Raw genomic sequence first — 18,330 nt, forward strand, 5'->3', positions numbered from 1 at the left:
TTGGATCTGTGTTGTTTTAAATTCCAGGTTTATGAAGAGAATTCAAATTTCACCTTCTGCCATGGAGAATTCAAGTATATATATCAGAGGATTAGATAGGGTGGACAGTGAGAGCCTTTTTCCTCGGATGGTGATGGCTAGCATGAGGGGACATAGATTTAAATTGAGAGGTAATAGATATAGGACAGATATCAGGGGTAGTTTCTTTACTGAGAGAGTAGTAAGGGTGTGGAATGCCCTGCCTGCAACATAGTAGACTCGCCAACTTTAAGGGCATTTAAATGGTCATTGGGTAAACATATGGAAGATAATGGAATAGTGTAGGTTAGATGGGCTTCAGATTGGTTTCACAGGCCGGTGCAACATTGAGGGCCGATGGGCCTGTACTGCGCTGTAATGTTCCATGTTCTATGTTCTACATGCCTAGACCATTTGCCTTGGCCTCCTGATTACTAGGCCAATGATAAAACCCCACCTCTTCCCCACGGAAATGTTCAGCATTATTTTTTATTAATGCCTGTTAGCTTTCTCCCTTTATTCCTGAGTATATTGGCTGCATAATGGGACAGACCTCCATGGAGTTAACATGGACAGTGCACCTTATTCATTAATTCCTGAGCAAATGTGACTATAAGAGGTAATTATCTCATTCCTGCTGTGGGATCCTGCTGTGCACTAGTTGGCTGCTATGTTTGCCAATAATGACAGCATCTGCTCTTCATTGACTGGAACCACACATCCCACACACACACACACAGGCACATCCAAAAACAGCAAAAAAACACTACTATGAGCATGATTTCTTCTTTTCTTCATTGAGAATGTTGGACAGTGAGTTTTCTATTCTATCCTGCTTTCTCCAGCTGTCCAGACAAGTCTACTTTCCAGCAGGTCACTCAATTATGGGACTCCAGTGAAGGCACTATTATTTCTGGCTGATGTGAAACAGCATGATCTGGCCCCAAATTCCTTTCTCGAGAATAGAATTCAAAGGCCATTTTAATTATATTATTGAATTACTTTACACACATTTCACTGACAAAAACTCACTGCAAATTCAGAGTACAGTATTTACACAGAACAGAACAGAACGTATAGCATGGAAACAGGCCATTCGGCCCAGTAAATCCTTACCAGCTTTTATGGATTGGGATCCCTTCAGGCATTTAAATGGCCAGCTCAGGCCTTATTTCAAGGGCCGCAACGATCTCCCCTTCGGTGGTCGAAAACGCCCTCGACCGCATCTCTTGCATTTCCCACACCTCTGCCCTCACATCCCCTCTTCAAAATAAAAACAAAGACAGAATCCCCCTTGTCCTCACTTATCACCCCACTAACCTCCAGATTCAATGCATCATTTTCTGCCATTTCCACCACCTGCAATCTGACCCCACAACCAAGAATATATTTCCCTCCCACCCCTATCTGCCTTCTGTAGGCATTGCTCTCTCCACGACTCCCTCATTCGCTCCACATTCCCCATGAGCCCTTACACTCCGGCACCTTTCCCTGCAACCCCAGGAAGTGCTACACCTCCCCACCAACACCCCCCCCCCCCCCCCCCCCCCCGAACCCATGTTCGTCCAAGGAACAAAAAAAACCTTTCACATCAGACAGAGATTCACCTACACGTGCTAATGTGGTCTTCTGCATCTGCTACTCCCGATGTGGCCTCCCCTCATCGGTGAGACCAAACAGAGGCTCAGAGACCGCTTTGGACAGCAACTGTGCTCTGTTCGCTACAAATTACAACATGTTCCAGTCGCAAACCATTTCAACTCCCTCTCCCACTCCCTGGGCGATATGTCCATCCTGGGCCTCCTCCAGTGTCACAATGATGCCATCCGGAAACTGGGGGAGCAGCACCTCATATTCCGCCTTGGGAGCCTACAACCTCAATGTGGACTTTACTAGTTTCTAAATCTCCCCATGACCAACCCCCTCTCTCATCCCTGACTCCTTGACCTGATCCAATCTGTCTGTCTTCTCTTCCACCTATCTGCTCCTCCCACCTCACTGACCAATCCCCACCACTGCCTACCTGCACTCACCTATCACCATCCCACTTACCTTTCCCAGCCCCAGCCCTCCGCTCTCTACTTATTTAAGAGCTCCCTTCCTCCTACCCCATTTCTGAAGAAGGGTCCCAACCCGAAACATCGGCTTTCCTGCCCCTCTGATGCTGCCTGGCCTGCTGTGTTCCTTCAGCTCCACACTGTGTCTTCTCTGGAATTCATTCTCTCATCAGGAGAAGTGGCAGCTGCTGGTAATGCACATCAAAGAGACCCAGGAACAGCAGGGATTCACTACACTAAAAAAAAGAGACCGGGGGAAATGGGCATTTCATGGTGAGGAGGTGGTAAAAGCAATTTCAGAGCCAAGTGTAGAGGCATGGCTTTCAACATTTCACCCCTTCCTGATTCCAGATCCCACAATTGAGTGTTAAGTGCCTGACTATGAAACAACTCCCCTTAAGAATTGCAGGAAAATCATGGGCCCCAATAAATTCCTGGTAGCCACTGAACTGCAGTGGGGGCCAATTAGCTCATCAAAGGTTCTAACGGACGTCCCACCAGAAGCAGTCAGGAATCCCACACCAGTCCCATCCTTCCTGTGCCTTAAATTGCCACAGGGAGACTTCACATGGCCTCTCCCTTGAGCATATACATTTTCATCCCTGATGAGCATCTTTTCAAAAATGATGTTTTTCCACAATCATTATGGAGAAAAGAACTTGAAAATCAACAGTGAGCTGTGTTTCCATGGCAATGCTTGACTTTAATAGTCGATGTTTTTTCAAAAAGAATCACTTCCAACGTATTCAATTTTAAGAGGACTGCTCTTTCCAAAATCAAACTTGTCCTGGGCCCATGGCTGAATAAACAGGCCCAAATAAATGTCAGAAGATCTCCAAGTCTCCTTGGGTCAGCTTTGAAAGCCTTCCACCAATGCCTCCCACGCACAACATTCCTGATAACATTTCACAACTTGTCCTAAAAGTAATCAGCATTATGCGAGTTTGCATTCTCATAAGGAAAAAAGCTGCCTCAACCTTGCACCTTTTTTGATCTCAAAACTGTCCAAAAGGCATTTACAGCCAACTAAGAAGTTTTCGAGTGTCGGAACAATTGTAGGACAAGCTCAAACAATTTGAGCAAGTTCTCAATAAACAGCAATAACATAACAGCCAAATAATCTCGTTCAAAATTTTGGTTGAGGAATAAATATTGGCCAAGACAACAGTAGAACTCCTTGGTTCATGCCAATTCACTAGAATTTACAAGAATGGGATGGCAGAGAGGATCTTATTGAAACATACGAAATCCTGATGGAACGGAACAGGCTAGGTGCAGGAAGAATGTTGCCAGTGCTGGGGTCATCCAGAAATGAAGATCACAAGTTTAAGAACAAGGGGTGAGCCATTCAAGACTGAGAATGAGGTAGAATTTCTTCACTCAGAGAGTTGTAAACCTGTTGAATTCTCTTCCACAGAAAGCTGCTGGGGCCAGTTCATTAGACTCTTTATGGACTGGGATCCCTTTCGGCATTTAAGTGGCCAGACCCGGCCTTCTCTGGAATTTGTTGCTTGTCAGTGCTCACCAGGAGAAGTGGCAGCTGCTGGTAATGCACCTCAACAAGACCCAGGAACAGCAAGGATTCACTACACCAAAGATGAGAGAGGGGGGAATAGATATTGTATGTTGAGGGGTTGGTAAAAGGGATGTCAGAATCAAGAGGGAGCTGGATGTGCACCTTGCAGCAAAAGAGATCAAGGGCTATGGACAGCGCATGGGAATGGAATGTAAAATTGCACGATTAGTCATGATCATATTGAATGGTAGTGCAGGCTTGAAGGGGTCAATGGCCTAATCCTGTACCTAGTTTATATGTTTTGCTGTTTCTACATTATTTCCATCCATCTGAAAGAGCAATCAGGGCCTTAGTTCACTTTCTCATCTGAAAGATGGCACTTCAGACCATGCAGCACTCCTTCAGCACCGCATAGGAAGCGATTTTTCTCCTTATGTTGATTGGAGTGGGAGTTTAGCACACAAAACAGCCACTGAGACACACACTTGAGCATCATTCATATAAGCGCGCGGGACAGCTACAAACACTTCATAGAGTGAGTTACCTCACCGGCTTTGAGACCCCACGCACAAACTCTGTAAGATGTTAGTTTGGGAGGCAATGACAGGAGCTTCTGCTATGCACCTTGCCCTAATGGAACTGGCTGTTTCCACCTGTTCACCTTTGGTGCCACAAGTTCACATGGTAAAATGTGCCTGAGCACTCTAGCAAGCAGTTTCACAGCAATCTGGATCCCAGCCATCAATAATCAGAGGGAACAGCTCAACAGGCACCTACAGTCCCCTGTCGGAGAGACATCGGGTATCTCTCCATATCAAAACAAAGAATGATAAGTCATCAACTGGAAATGTTAACACAGATCCTCTCCCCACCAATACTGCCTGTGTATTTTCAGGATTAACTGTTTCTATTTCAGATTTCCAACATCCTCAGCCAACTTAAGTATTAACCTGTTTGTTTTAAACTGAGCTTAAAGTGCTGGAGAAACTTAGTAGCTCTGAAACTCACCTGTGGAGAGAGAAATAGAGAGAAATCCACTTCAGAAGGAGAGTCATATCGGACTGGAACGGTTAACTTTATTTCTCTCTCCATAGATGCTGCTGAGTTTCTCCAGCACTTTCTGTTTTCATTTCAGATTTCTATTCTACGCTGTATTTTGCCTGTTAATTTAACCTGTTCAATTTTATCTACGTTAAGTGTCTTTTAACAGTTCTGCTCAATCATCAAAAACAAAACCAGGCAACAGAGCTTCAGGAACTTCTGAAACACAGTAATAGTGTATATTCTTTCCGGAAGTGAACAAGAACATGCAGGTCAAAAGTGCTTATTTGGGAAAGTACCAGACTGAGAATGAACTTCTAATCGAAGTGACAGAACTTCCTTATTTTTTTAATCCTCCTGTCTAGGGGTTGCCTCTGGAGCAGATGGGACTTGAGCCCAGGCCTCCTAGTCCAGGGCAGGGACATTACCACAACAGTTGCTTCCCACCCCTGGATTATTATAGCCTCAGAAAAAAAGTACTGAATCAATAGGGGCAATGAGCCCAATTCTAGGCACCACACTTTAGGAAGGCATTGGAAAGGGCCAGAACAGATTTACGGGGAGTTGCTCCAGGAATGAAAGACTTCAGTTACACGGACAGCCTGGCCATGCTGGGAATCTTCTCCTTCGAGAGGGGAAGATTGAGCAGAGATTTGTTAATGGTGTTCAAAATCACGAGGAGTCTGGATAGAACAAACAGGGGAAAAACTGTTCCTGCCGTTTTCCAAGGGTATTTAGGGGTGGGCAAAAAATAATGACCAAGTCAGTGATGCCAGCATCTTGTGAAGTAACAAAAAAAAGAAAACTGACAGAACAATTGAGAACAAGAGGGTATTCATTTAAAGTAATGGCGAAAACAACCAGAGGCAACAAGAGGAAGTTTTTTTTACACAATCGGTAATCAGGGTCTGGAATGCACTGCCTGAGAGAATGTTAAGGGCAGAATCAATCATGTATCTGAAAAGCCAATTGACTAATAAGATTTGCAGGGCATCAGTGAAAAGATATGGGAGTGGGACTGGCTGAGCTGTTCTTGCAGAGAGCCAGCACAAACATGATGGATTGGATGGCCTCCTTCTGTACAATTACTATTCTGCAATTCCATTCCATTAAATAATGCAGCTCCCCTCGACGAGGTTATATCCACCATCAATCTTAATAACTAAAAATGCATCTTTTCACTGTTGACATCAAGTTAATAACTGACTTGGAAACATTGGAGAGTAGAAAATGATACCTTTTATGTTCAGCCACAAGCAAATGGCAAATCTGAGTAAATGCGTTTACAGTCATTCCCTGAATCACTTCCAAAATCCTGGTTAACCTCATTGCTTATTATTTCTTCACTGGTTTTCTTTATACAACCTACCAACTATCTCCTGAAGACCAAATTGGTGTTGCAGAAGTCAATACACTCCAAACAAATGACATGTGTTTTGTGCAAAGTTCTGTCTCTGTTTAGACTGAATTGCTGAGTGAGCAATTAAACTGAGATAAAGATGGTTCAAACATATACTTCAGCTTAGAACAGGCAGTTCAGAGCACAGTATTTCTCAGTGAGTTTGGCAATTTTCAGACTTAAAAGTATTGTGCTACTTTCGCTGAGAATCAACACATTCTATGCCTGATAGTTGTACAGAAGATGGGTATACATTAGAGATGCTTTCAGAGTACTTGGGAATGCTGTCCCCCCACTAAGCAAACCAGCTCTCCTTGGATATATAGCATTTTGCCTTCATCATCACTTGAGTCCAAATCCTGGTATTATATATCCAACAGCACTGGCGGGCGAAGCATCTGAACCACACAGTTCAGGAAGGACCACCACCAGCTTCTCGAGGGTCACAAAGGGTGGGCAATAGATACCTACATTACCAACAACTTCTACACCTTGAAAATGAAAGATTATTTACTTTTAAACCTGCCTTTGGTTCAACAGGAACAACAATGGTCACGGGCTGAATATGATTTCCTTGCAGGGTACGCAAAAATAAAATTCTGCTGAATGACCAAATAAATTTGGCCTCGTCAGCACTGCGTAAGAGGTACAGGAAGATGTAGGATGATTTTGTTTTTAATACAGTCAGTGAACTCACTGACCTAGAGGGTGACGATAATGATTTCAAAAGGAAACTGGATAGGCACTGTAGGGGAAATGGAATGTCAGCCTTTACTTCAAAGGGGGTGGAATATAAAAGTCCAGAGATTTTGCTAAAACTATACAAGACATTCATCAAATCAGAGCTGCAAAACTGAGAAAAGCTTTGGATCCCTTATCTATGGAAAGATACACTGAAATTGAAGGTAATACAGAGAAGGTCCAATAGGCTGGTCTCAAGTGTGGAGGGACTATCTTATAAAGACAGTTTGAGCATGTTGGGTGTGGAGTCTCTGGCATTTAGAATAACGAGGAGAACTTATAGAAACATATAAAATCAGGAGAAATGCAAAAAGGTTGTTTCTGCTTATGGAAGTGTCCTGGATGAGAGGACATCATCTCAGAATAAGGAGTCACCTATTTAAGGCAAAGATGAGGAGGAATTTCTTCTCTAAGATGGTAGTGAATTTATAGAATTCTTTAGCACAAAGGGCTATTGGAGCTGGGTCATTAAGTATAATCACAGCCAAGACAGACAGAGTTTTAATCAAGGCTGAAAGGGAAAATGCTGGACGGCACAGTTGAGGATTATCGGATCAGACACTATCTCATTGAATAACAGTGCAGGCTCAATGGGCTGCATGGTTTATCTGTGCCGCTGTATTTAACAGTCTTATGGTTCTATACCTTCAATACCATGGCACTAGAGTGAAGGATTGGAACTGACTGCTTTGCTGGCCATGTAAAACCCACATGGAGTCAGTGGACTGAATGGCTTGTATCTGTAATTGTAGCAACTAATTAACCTATTTATTTCAATCTTACCCCTGTCCAAAGAGTTGTCTTCTGCAGGCGTGCCAAATAAGAATTGATATTTAGCCTTCGCAACACTCTGTGCATGTGGAGACGCCTGATTGATCCAAACAAAGGTCTCAGTCTGAGGGAGAAGGGAACAAGATTATTATTGGTGATTCTAACACAATTGAAGCTCACTTATCACCATCACACAGATCACTGCACATTCTTCCTATTTGAAACAACTCACTAAAACTCCAAGCACAGACATGCACTCAAAGTCTTGTTTTAATTGCTGCACATTTTTGAATCATTATCTCAGGCCACAATTCTAGAGTGATTGCTGCATTTTTAAAACATATTTTTCTCCCAAATTTTATGACTCTCACCATCCTATTACATTAACCCTCCTGCATCCCAAATGCACCTCTGAAAAGAAAAACCAATTCTCGCATTTACCAGAGAAGACGATCTATTTATATTGTGGTAGGAATTTTTTTCGAAATGCAAGTATTTCATACCAAATTACTATTGAGCACTGAAAGCTCTTTAGGCAGTTTGTTTAATAGTCGATGCTAGTTCTTTTTAAAAATTAAAAAAAATCTTCTCTTGCGTGCGTACTTAATGCAGCTTGTTTGAAAAATCTTATATACATAGGGTCAAACATTATCACATCTGCCAGAAAAACAAACACGACTTTTAGTAGATGTAAAGTTGTGTTCGGTTTTCTCAACCAAGCGATGGCTGTGTACATTAAAGAGGAGCTGAGTTTAACCGAGCAGAAAAAACCCCAAATACAATACCTTGTCTGCTCTCTGTTTGAATGAATACTGCAGCTGTCATTAGGTTTCTCAGTCAGGGAAAGGAAAATATTAGCCAAGCGAGAACAAGTTTGAGCTTGGCATGGATGGTCCACTTTTCCCACGTTCAAGAATCTTAGAGGAAATACCAGAGGGTGATCTGCATACACACCCCAGCATAAGTCAGTGCTTTAAGGAAATGAGGGGAGAAAAGTTGGCTGAACAACTGAAAATATCTCCAGATACTCAAAGGACCAATTCTAAAATGGGAAGTAATCTTCATCAAACTTATGCCGCTTTGAAATAATACCACATTCCAAGTTAGAGCCACAATACCATCTGGATCTGATTTTTTGTCACTCACATGGGGTGCACAGTTACTTCACATAAGAATATTGTTTTTGTGAATGTTTAACTTATAGCCTGAAGTGTAGTTATTTGCACCAGGCTACTGTAGAAACCTTCGCAATCTTAAAGTCAATACGATTGCACTGCAATAAAGTCAGTAAAGAGACTTCTACTTTTGAAGTTATCATGTGGCAACTAATGTAATCCATTGTTACAATCAAGAATAATTTAAGTTAATAAAAACTTACTAACATAGGAATTAGGAGCAGGAATAAGTCATTCAGCAACTCAAACCTGGGCTTCAATTTGATAAGATCAGAACTGATCCAATTATGTTCTCAACCCCACTTCCAACCCTTAACCCAATGCCCTTCGAGTTTCTTGTTAAATAGAACCTGCCTACCTCAGCCTTAAAAAGTTGTAATCACCCGCCCAACTCCAGCAGTCTCTCAGGAAGACAGTTCCAAATGCTCCAGACAACATTCTCCTCATTTCCACTTTAAGTGGGGCAGCCCTTATTTTTAAACAGTGTCCCCGACTTTGAGTCTTCCTGCATGAGTAAACATCACTTCAGCATCTAAAGTGTCTGGATTTACAAACCACAAAAAGAAATTCATCATTACTTTCCACAAGGGATATAAACCTATGTGAAGTTGTGTGTGACGGATGGTTATAAAAATAAAAACGACATTTCACAAGCCTTTGCAGTGATTCCTGGAAAAGATTGTATGCAGGCTAGAGAGATAAACACCTAGCTCCACGGTCAGTTCTGTCTACCATTTCAAAAATAATTTAAATTAAACAAAATGAGTGAAATTCAAAGGGAATTTATTAAGTTGAATTTAAAATGTCATTTTGAGGGGTGATGATGCACCTCAATTTTGAAAAGTAGCACTGATCACAGAAGGATATATCGACAGACACTTAGGTGCTCCCACTCTAACAGCTGTTAAAGCAGACGCAACTATGATTGTAGAATCATAGAGCTGTAAAGCATGGAAACAGATCCTCCAGTCCAACTCATCTATGCTGACCAGATATCCCAAATTAACCTGGACCCATCTGACAGCATTCGGTCCATTTCCCTCTAAACCTTCCAATTCATATACGCATCTAGATGCCTTTTAAATGTTGTAATTGTACCAGCCTCCACCACTTCCTCTGGCAGCTCACTCCATTAACGCACCACTCTCTGCATGAAAAAGTTGCCCCTTAGGTTCCTTATAAATCAGTCCCCTCTCATCTTAAACCTGTGCCCTTGAGTTTTGGGAAAAACTACCCTAGGGAAAAGACCTTAGCTATTTACCCTATCCATGCCCCTCTTGATTTTATAAACTTCTACAAGGTCACCCCTCAGTCTCTGACACTCCAGGGAAAATAGCCCCAGCCTATTCAGCCTCTCCCTTAGCTCAAACTCTCTAACCCTGGCAACATCCTCTCCTTAACCCTTTCAAGTTTCACAACATCCTTACCATAGCAGGGAGACCAGAATTGAACACAATATTCCAAAAGTGGCCTAACCAATGTCCTGTACATCTGCAATATGACCTCCGAACTCCTAAAGTCAATGTACCGACCAATAAAGGCAAGCATACCAAATGCCTTCTTCACTGCTCTGTCTACATGCGACTCCGCGTTCAAGGAACTATGAACCTGCACTCCAAGGGTCCAGGCCCGAAACGTCAGCTTTCCTGTTCCTGTGATGCTGTTTGGTCTGCTGTATTCATCCAGCTCCACACCTTGTTATCTCTTTTAAAAGAAGGTAAGTTGTTTTATGCAGTGAGTTATGAAGATCTGAAAAGGGTAACAGGAAACAGAATTAATAGTAACCTTGAAAGAGTAATTGAAAAAAAACCTTAAAGGGGGAAAATGGCAAGACTATGGAGAAACAGCAAGGGGGTCAGACCAATTGGACAGAGATAGTAGGAACTGCCAATGCTGGAGTCTGAGATGACAAGGTGTAGATCTGGACAAACACAGCAGGGTAGGTAGCATCAGAGCAGCAGGAAAGCTGACATTTCGGGTTTGAACCTGAGTTCCTTCAAACAATGAGACAACACAGACCAAATGGTCTTCTTCCAAAAACTTTCCAACTTCATTCCTTAACCTACTGTTTATCTGTTGAACATAGCCAATGATAGGAGATATGCTGTAACCGTGCCTGGAATCCCACTCCAGTTGACACCCAGTGATACCTGTTTGATAGTAACTTTAGGGCAGGAGCGGGTTTGACTCAAAAAGGATGCAAATGAAGATTGAACAAATAGCTCCCAAACACATGGGCACAGTACCCTGACAATAATGGCATCAAAACAGTAAATGAGAAGGTGCAGGTTCAAATCCCACCATAGCCAGGCAAAGGCCTTTGAGTAATCTGGTAATCTGCAGTCCCAATGCCAGATAAATAGGCAGCAAAAGTCCATTTGATTCAGAGAGGGAATCCAGCAAACATTATCCTAGTGATTGGCTCAATGCCTGCATGGAAACCAGAACAGATAATAAATATTGCCGCACAGCTGTTATGCAAAATCCAAGAAGAAGCTAAAAATGTAAAAATGACCCTTTGGTCAAAATGCGAGAAAGGTATATCAGCACTCTCCAGAAGAATGGAAAAGTCAAGAAAGGAAGGCCTACGACTGCTCTCAGAAATGTTCTAAATCATCTCCTCATTGAGATTTGAGGAACACTAATCATTCCCATTCAAGTAAACACAGGCAAGGTTTTCTTGTGCAAGGTGGCATGATTTTCCTCACCCCACCACCCCTCTACCCCCAACCCTCATTCGCTGTCACTCTCCTAAGGGCTCTTCAGAGGCTGACCAAGAAAATGGGACCTTTATTTCTGAACACAGCAGTCAGTTGCCACAAGAGACAAATATAAAAGCATAATCACAACACATGACAGTAACATGTAAATGAATAAAAACATATCAGTGGATTTACAAAGCCGAGAGAGATAACTGGCAAGAAGTGACAAACGACCAAAGCAGACACCTGCCAAGTTCCTACCAAAATAAGAGAAAATACAAACGCTCAACATAATTTTCAGATATCAAAAGCAGATGTTCCAATTGAAGTTTCGATTAGAGGTCGCACTGATGATGTGGCCGAGAACGATAATGAAATGTCTGCAAACCATAGAACAACCTTCCCAGTGAGCTAACAAGTAACTGCATATTTGCTTTCCAAGTATTCAACCCTTTCTGAAAGTTGGCATCAAGTTTACTTCCCCCATTCTATCAGGGAGTGCACTGCAGATTATTATAATCTCAGTGAATAATCTTTCTCATCGACTCCAATCTGCTCTTTTTGTCAATGCCCCAAGATGACTTTCCACATTAAGCGGAGGTTCACCTGCACATCTGCCAATGTGGTATACTGCATCCACTGTACCCGGTGTGGCTTCCCCTACATTGGGGAAACCAAGCGGAGGCTTGGGGACCGCTTTGCAGAACACCTCCGCTCGGTTCACAATAAACAACTGCACCTCCCAGTCACAAACCATTTCCACTCCCCCTCCCATTCCTTAGATGACATGTCCATCATGGGCCTCCTGCAGTGCCACAATGATGCCACCCGAAGGTTGCAGGAACAGCATCTCATATTCCGCTTGGGAACCCTGCAGCCCAATGGTATCAATGTGGACTTCACCAGCTTCAAAATCTCCCCTTCCCCCACCGCATCCCAAAACCAGCCCAGTTCGTCCCCTCCCTCCACTGCACCACACAACCAGCCCAGCTCTTCCCCCCCACCCACTGCATCCCAAAACCAGTCCAACCTGTCTCTGGCTCCCTAACCTGTTCTTCCTCTCACCCATCCCTTCCTCCCACACCAAGCCGCACCTCCATCTCCTACCTGCTAACCTCATCCCACCTCCTTGACCTGTCCGTCTTCCCTGGACTGACCTATCCCCTCCCTATCTCCCCACCTATACTCTCTCCACCTATCTTCTTTACTCTCCATCTTCGGTCCGCCTCCCCCTCTCTCCCTATTTATTCCAGTTCCCTCTCCCCATCCCCCTCTCTGATGAAGGGTCTAGGCCCGAAACGTCAGCTTTTGTGCTCCTGAGATGCTGCTGGGCCTGCTGTGTTCATCCAGCCTCACATTTCGTTATCTTGGATTCTCCAGCATCTGCAGTTCCCATTATCACCGACCTTAAATCTGACCTCATTTTACTGATCCTGCCATCAGTGGAAACAGTTTCTCCCAACCTACTCCACCAAAGATCTGTAAAGACCCATACCCTTTCATTCCTCTTACCCCAGAGTGAAAATGAAACCTTTTTATCTTGTTCATAGTCCCACTTATTGCTGTAGGCTAGAGAATAATGTGGTTCTCATAAATGATGCAGTTTTAAAAGTTTCTTCAGGGTGTTTACTAATGTTGAGTCATGACTTCAATATCTGGACTTCATCCAGAAGTGTCTTTCCTGGAGTTAGCAGAGTAAAGACTCAAGCCAGGCTAAGTTCAGTGTATCTTCAGTGTAAAGTGTTTGATCCTGTTTTGAGAGATCTCCTGCTATTATACAGTGGCTGGGAAACCTGGTCTCCAGCAGCACATTTACATTACTCAATTTGGCTCACATCTTACTGGCAGAACATTCCACCCAGGTGATATCACATGAATAAGGGATTGTGGCTTGTTAATACAACCATGCATAGCTAGCAGTGAGAGATTACACTCAAATGGCATAAAAGCATCGAGTCAGCAGATATCCCCAGTGTATACTGGTTTTGTAAGTGAAGAAAAATTAAAGTTACAACAGTGCAACTTCCAAAGGCTTAAATCACTAACAGTTTTGTGGAATAATCATATATGATGGCACATGGAATCACCCGAATGACTGTGCCATTCAACCCCTCAGTCCTCTGCTGTTCTTTGAGAGAACTACACAATTAGACCACAATCACCTGCTCAGTTCTCAAAACTATGCAATTTTTTTCTCTTAAAAATTGGACTCTTAAACCACACACAGTCACAAATATGCAGAGAAACTGGGAACAGAAAAACGGGACAAAAGCTGACCCTCTATCTACTTCTTCCTATAGTATGAGCAATTTCAAAAGATACACGTAGGAAGAGGGAGTGTTTGCCTCACAAACAAAAAGCTATAAATACATTATCACCTCATGCTTTCTTCCCAGTTCTCCTGAAGGGAGTTCTAAGGTACAATGGACAGAAACAAAAGCAAGATACAGTGAATGCCGGAAATCTGATTGAAGAACAAGAAGAGCTGGGGAAAATACAGCAGGTAACATCTGGAAAGAGAAACCAGGTTATTGTTTCAGCTCTGATGGAAAACTATTGGACTAAATCTTAGAGATAATGGGAATTGTAGATGCTGGAGAATCCGAGATAACAAAATGTAGAGCTGGATGAACACAACAGGCCAAGCAGCATCTTTCTTACTTTTTTTTTGTGTAAGTGTCAGTTTTGTCAAATTTCACAGAGCGATTCTCTCCGCGAGACCCGGTGAGTTTTCTTGCCGTATCTTACTAAACTCACTTCATTATCCACCCACCCTGCCCTGACGTCAACCCTCTCATCCCATTCTAACGCTGCTCCATCAGTGACTGCGCCCAGAGCAACTCGCCAGATATCACCCACACTGGCACCATCATTAAAAGCGATTGCGCGCCCAGACAAGCACTGTCAGTCTGGAGCTCACCTGCACAGCTCCTGATATTTGCCCCAAAATTGGGAAATTGCTGGGCTGCCTTGCAAACAGGGGCTCAGAGGACCTGCTGCATGGGGTGGTAGAAAGGCAGGCATCCTCTGGCCCCAGGGCCAGCAGAGGAGACTGTGACACCAAGCCATGCCAGCCTGGTCTGAGGCTGCCAGTTGGGTCACAGCGGTCTCAGCCCTGTCCTTCTCCAATGCATCAATGTCAGTGCCACCAAGTTCTCTCTGTTATCTCATTATCACTCACACTCTCTCTCTGCTACTGCAGCCACTGCCCAGCAAGGACCAAACTCTACTACCCTCATGACCACATGCCTCACTCATCGTAGCCCCCACCTCCGAGCCCGCTAACCTTGCATGCCCTACCGTCGCACACTCGCTCGCTTGGGGCACCTCTCCACCTGCGCCAAAATTAACATTCATTTTCAACTCCTTCAGTACCTGCCTCATTTTTGCCTCTCCCCATTACAGGATTAAAACTGCCAACAATGAGGCCAATAGGGTGGAGACAAGGGCTGGGCTGCTGAGCACTGGCTGTTGTTGACCCCATTAGGAGAACAGATTCCTGACTCTGAGGCAGGGTCACCAGGCCTGAAATGCTAACTCTGATTTTTTTTCTTCACAGATGCTGCCAGACCTGCTGAGCTTTTCCAGCTACTTCTGTTTAGGTCCCTGAGTCTGCCTGTTGCAAGGGGCTGAACGATCCCTGGCCTGGTCGAAGGCTACCCTTGACACTGTGCTGGGACCCCCGATCCACCTTCTCTCCCTGGACTTGACCCTGGACTAACAACAATCAGGAGAGGCTGACTGGCTTTGCGCCTGCATTAATCAACATGACAATATAACAGTACTGTGAGCGTGGTGTCTCAGGCAATGTGCAAGGACACAAGGCAAGGAACGGGATGCTATGAACATCCAGGTAGGCTGAAAGTGAGCAAGCAGAAACAGAGCAGACAAACAGCTGGAAATGCAACCTGGTCCACTTGATTAGTTGGATTCAGGTCCCTGAGCATGGTGTCCTTGCTACAGAATTAAACTGAGAGTTGCTACGGTGCTCCGAGGTGCAGCAGTGAAGTGTGCAGGCATGTCCTGTAAGTGGATCAGGGATGTGCCATGAGGGTTCTTAGAGGTTGGCACATGTTAGCTGCCCATGTCCATGGTTTCAGGGTGCATGTGGACAATGCTCATGGAGCTTGCTGCCTATATGTTGGTACCCAATTCCAGACAACTACCAGCAACTATCTATCGCTCTCATTATTTCATAAACTTCTATCAGGTCACTTCTTAACCTCCTATGCGCCAGTGGAAAAAGTCCCAGCCTATCCAGCCATTCATTATAACTCAAACCTTCCATACCCAGCAACATCCTGGTAAATCTCTCCTGAACCCTCTCCATCTTGATAGCATCTTTCCTTGAACTGGGTGACTAGAACTGGATGATTAGAACAGGACACAGTATTCCAGAAGAGGCCTCATCAATGTCCAGTACAACGTCAACATGACTTCCCAACTTCTATACTCAAAGGATTGTACAATGAAGACAAGAGTGCCAAATGTCATTTTAACCTCACTGTCTATATGTGACACAAACTGCAAAGAATTACATACCTGCACCCCTAGTTCCCTCCATTCTACAACACAACCCAAGGCCCTACCATTAATTGTATAAGCCATACGCTTGTTCATAGGTAGGAATTTGCGATCACAGCATGACAAGCATATGTGGGCAGTTTTATTATGAAAATAAATCTAAGGGCAAGAGACACTGAAGATATGAAACAAAAATAGAAACTGCGGGCAAAACCCAGCAGGTCTGGCAGCATCTGAGAGTTCTGATGAGGAGATACTAGACTTGAAACATTAACTCTGCAGAGGTTCACCAGGAACCTCTGCATTTGTTTCAGTTTTGTTACGAATGCTTCACCAGATAACATTCAGTCTTGACTCCCAATGGACAATGCCGTAGGTGATTAACTTGTCTTTACTTATTTGCCAGATTTTTTTTTGCAACTCTAAAGTAATCTCAGCAATATTTCCACATTTCACTGAACACTCCACTTCTTGTTGCACGCCTCCAAATGGTCCCTCCCTCCAAACTCAGCTCAGTCATGTTTCAGGAATCGGACAGCATGAAGTGCAAGTTTCACCATGTTAAACATAATCACTCCAATTTGCTCAGAGCAAGTAGTTATAGTTTAGCATGGTACACCATAATTTTACACACTCTTGTCTGTAATTAACATAACTTCCATTTTGCTCTGTTAACAGCAAATTACAAAATTAGAGAGGTGTCAGAAGAGAAAATTTAAACCTTTAAACAAGCCCAGCAGTTGACTATTTAATCCCAATTTCTGACTGCATTCCAATCATTCACACCAGCCGAATATAAATTACATACAGAGTCATAGAGTTGCACAGCACAGAAACAGACCATTGTCCATGCCAACCAGAAATCCTAAATTACCCTTGATCCATTTGCCAGAATTTAGCCCATATCCCTCCAAACCCTTCCTATTCATGCACTCATCCAAACACCTTTTAAATGTTGTAATTGTACCGGCCTCCACCAATTCCTCTGGCAGCTCATTCTATACACGCACTTTATATGTGAAAAGGTTGTCCATTATGTTCCTTTTATATTTTTCCCCTCTCACCTTAAACCTATGCTCTCCAGTTTTGGGCTCTCACACCCTGAGAAAAAGACATTGGCTCTTCACCCTATCCATGCTCCTCATGATTTTATAAAAGTGGCCTAACCAACGTCAAATACAGCTGCAACATGACGTCCCAATTCCTATACTCAATCTACTGACCAAGAAAGGCAAGCGCAGCACAATCAGCATAAGTGAAGGTAAAGGGGATAACAAATGTAATACAGCATCCAACAACGAGCTTTGAACATTTGAGAAACTTTGACACAATGATGAGGCCCTACTGCTTTTGTCTGTGCAGTTAGATCTCAGTGCAGCAAATTTGTGTTCGCACCTTTAAGTAAACTGTCCCGTGCAGTACTGCTTGCAAGGCCAGCTGATGGTATAATCCAAGAGGCTAGGATGGTATTACAGGAAATATTAGAGCTCTGCTTACTCAATATTAGCTAGAAGTACCACTACTTACTGGCTTATCCCAGCTTCTCTCTCTTTGACCTTGATATCATCCTTACCTAAGGACTTTGAATTCGTACCGAAGTTTTTCTTTAATCAATTTAGAAGGAAGGTTCTACGGTTATTTAAAAACAATGCACAGCAAAATGCGGAAAGGGCAGGAGAATGGAACTGAGTCATAATGCTCATTTGCATACCATTGCAGAACACAATAAGCTGGATAACCTCCTTCCATGACTATGTAATTCTCCATATGTATACTGTGAGTTCAGTCAGCTTTCCACAGTGTAAGGCTCTCCCACCATCATACTCTGAAGAGCTGAAACTTGTGGGAAAGCCCTAGAGTTGTATGCAAAGCAAGATTGACGTGAAATGCATATTATAAATATATGACCTGTAATTAAGAGTATCCTGAGGCACCTCAGTGCCATGTACAGTAATTGATCGAAACCGAATTGTGTCTCACATTATGTAATTTCAAATCAGAACTGGTATGTAATGTACTTTTGTAAAACAAAAGAGAACACAGTGTGCTCATGATCAGTGTAATTTCCAGTAAAATTAGCTTCAAACTTCTGAAGTACCAGAATTCAGTCAAAATGTGTCCTTTTTTTGTTGAAAAAGGGGAATTTGCAGGGCTCAGGTTAAAGCACAAAAATAGGGAACCACCTGAGTAACTCTTTCCAAGAGCCAGCATAAACATGATGAGCCAAATGGCTCAATCTGTGTTGCTTGATTCCAACTGAGTTCTAGGTGACTTTTTCCATCACCCAAACCTCTTTGCCTCTACCCTTCTGCAAAATCGATCTTTCTATAATTCCAACTTTCCAAAGTTGGAATACAGAACTACTGCGTAAATTTCCAACCCTCCC

At 43.3% G+C, this 18,330-nt stretch overlaps 1 protein-coding gene across 5 annotated transcripts in view; it reads right to left on the bottom strand.

The window, feature by feature from the left end:
* psd3l (pleckstrin and Sec7 domain containing 3, like) overlaps positions 1-18,330 on the bottom strand; it is a 398,930-nt gene that overhangs the window by 286,507 nt on the left and 94,093 nt on the right. For all 5 annotated transcript variants that reach the window (XM_048528073.2, XM_059653078.1, XM_059653144.1 and 2 more), the window contains exon 2: positions 7,556-7,667. In XM_048528073.2, coding sequence (XP_048384030.2) covers positions 7,556-7,667 — 112 coding nt within the window. The remainder of the gene's footprint in view (positions 1-7,555; positions 7,668-18,330) is intronic.

The sequence above is a fragment of the Stegostoma tigrinum genome, chromosome 1 (assembly GCF_030684315.1).
Source record: "Stegostoma tigrinum isolate sSteTig4 chromosome 1, sSteTig4.hap1, whole genome shotgun sequence".
NCBI lineage: Eukaryota > Metazoa > Chordata > Chondrichthyes > Orectolobiformes > Stegostomatidae > Stegostoma > Stegostoma tigrinum.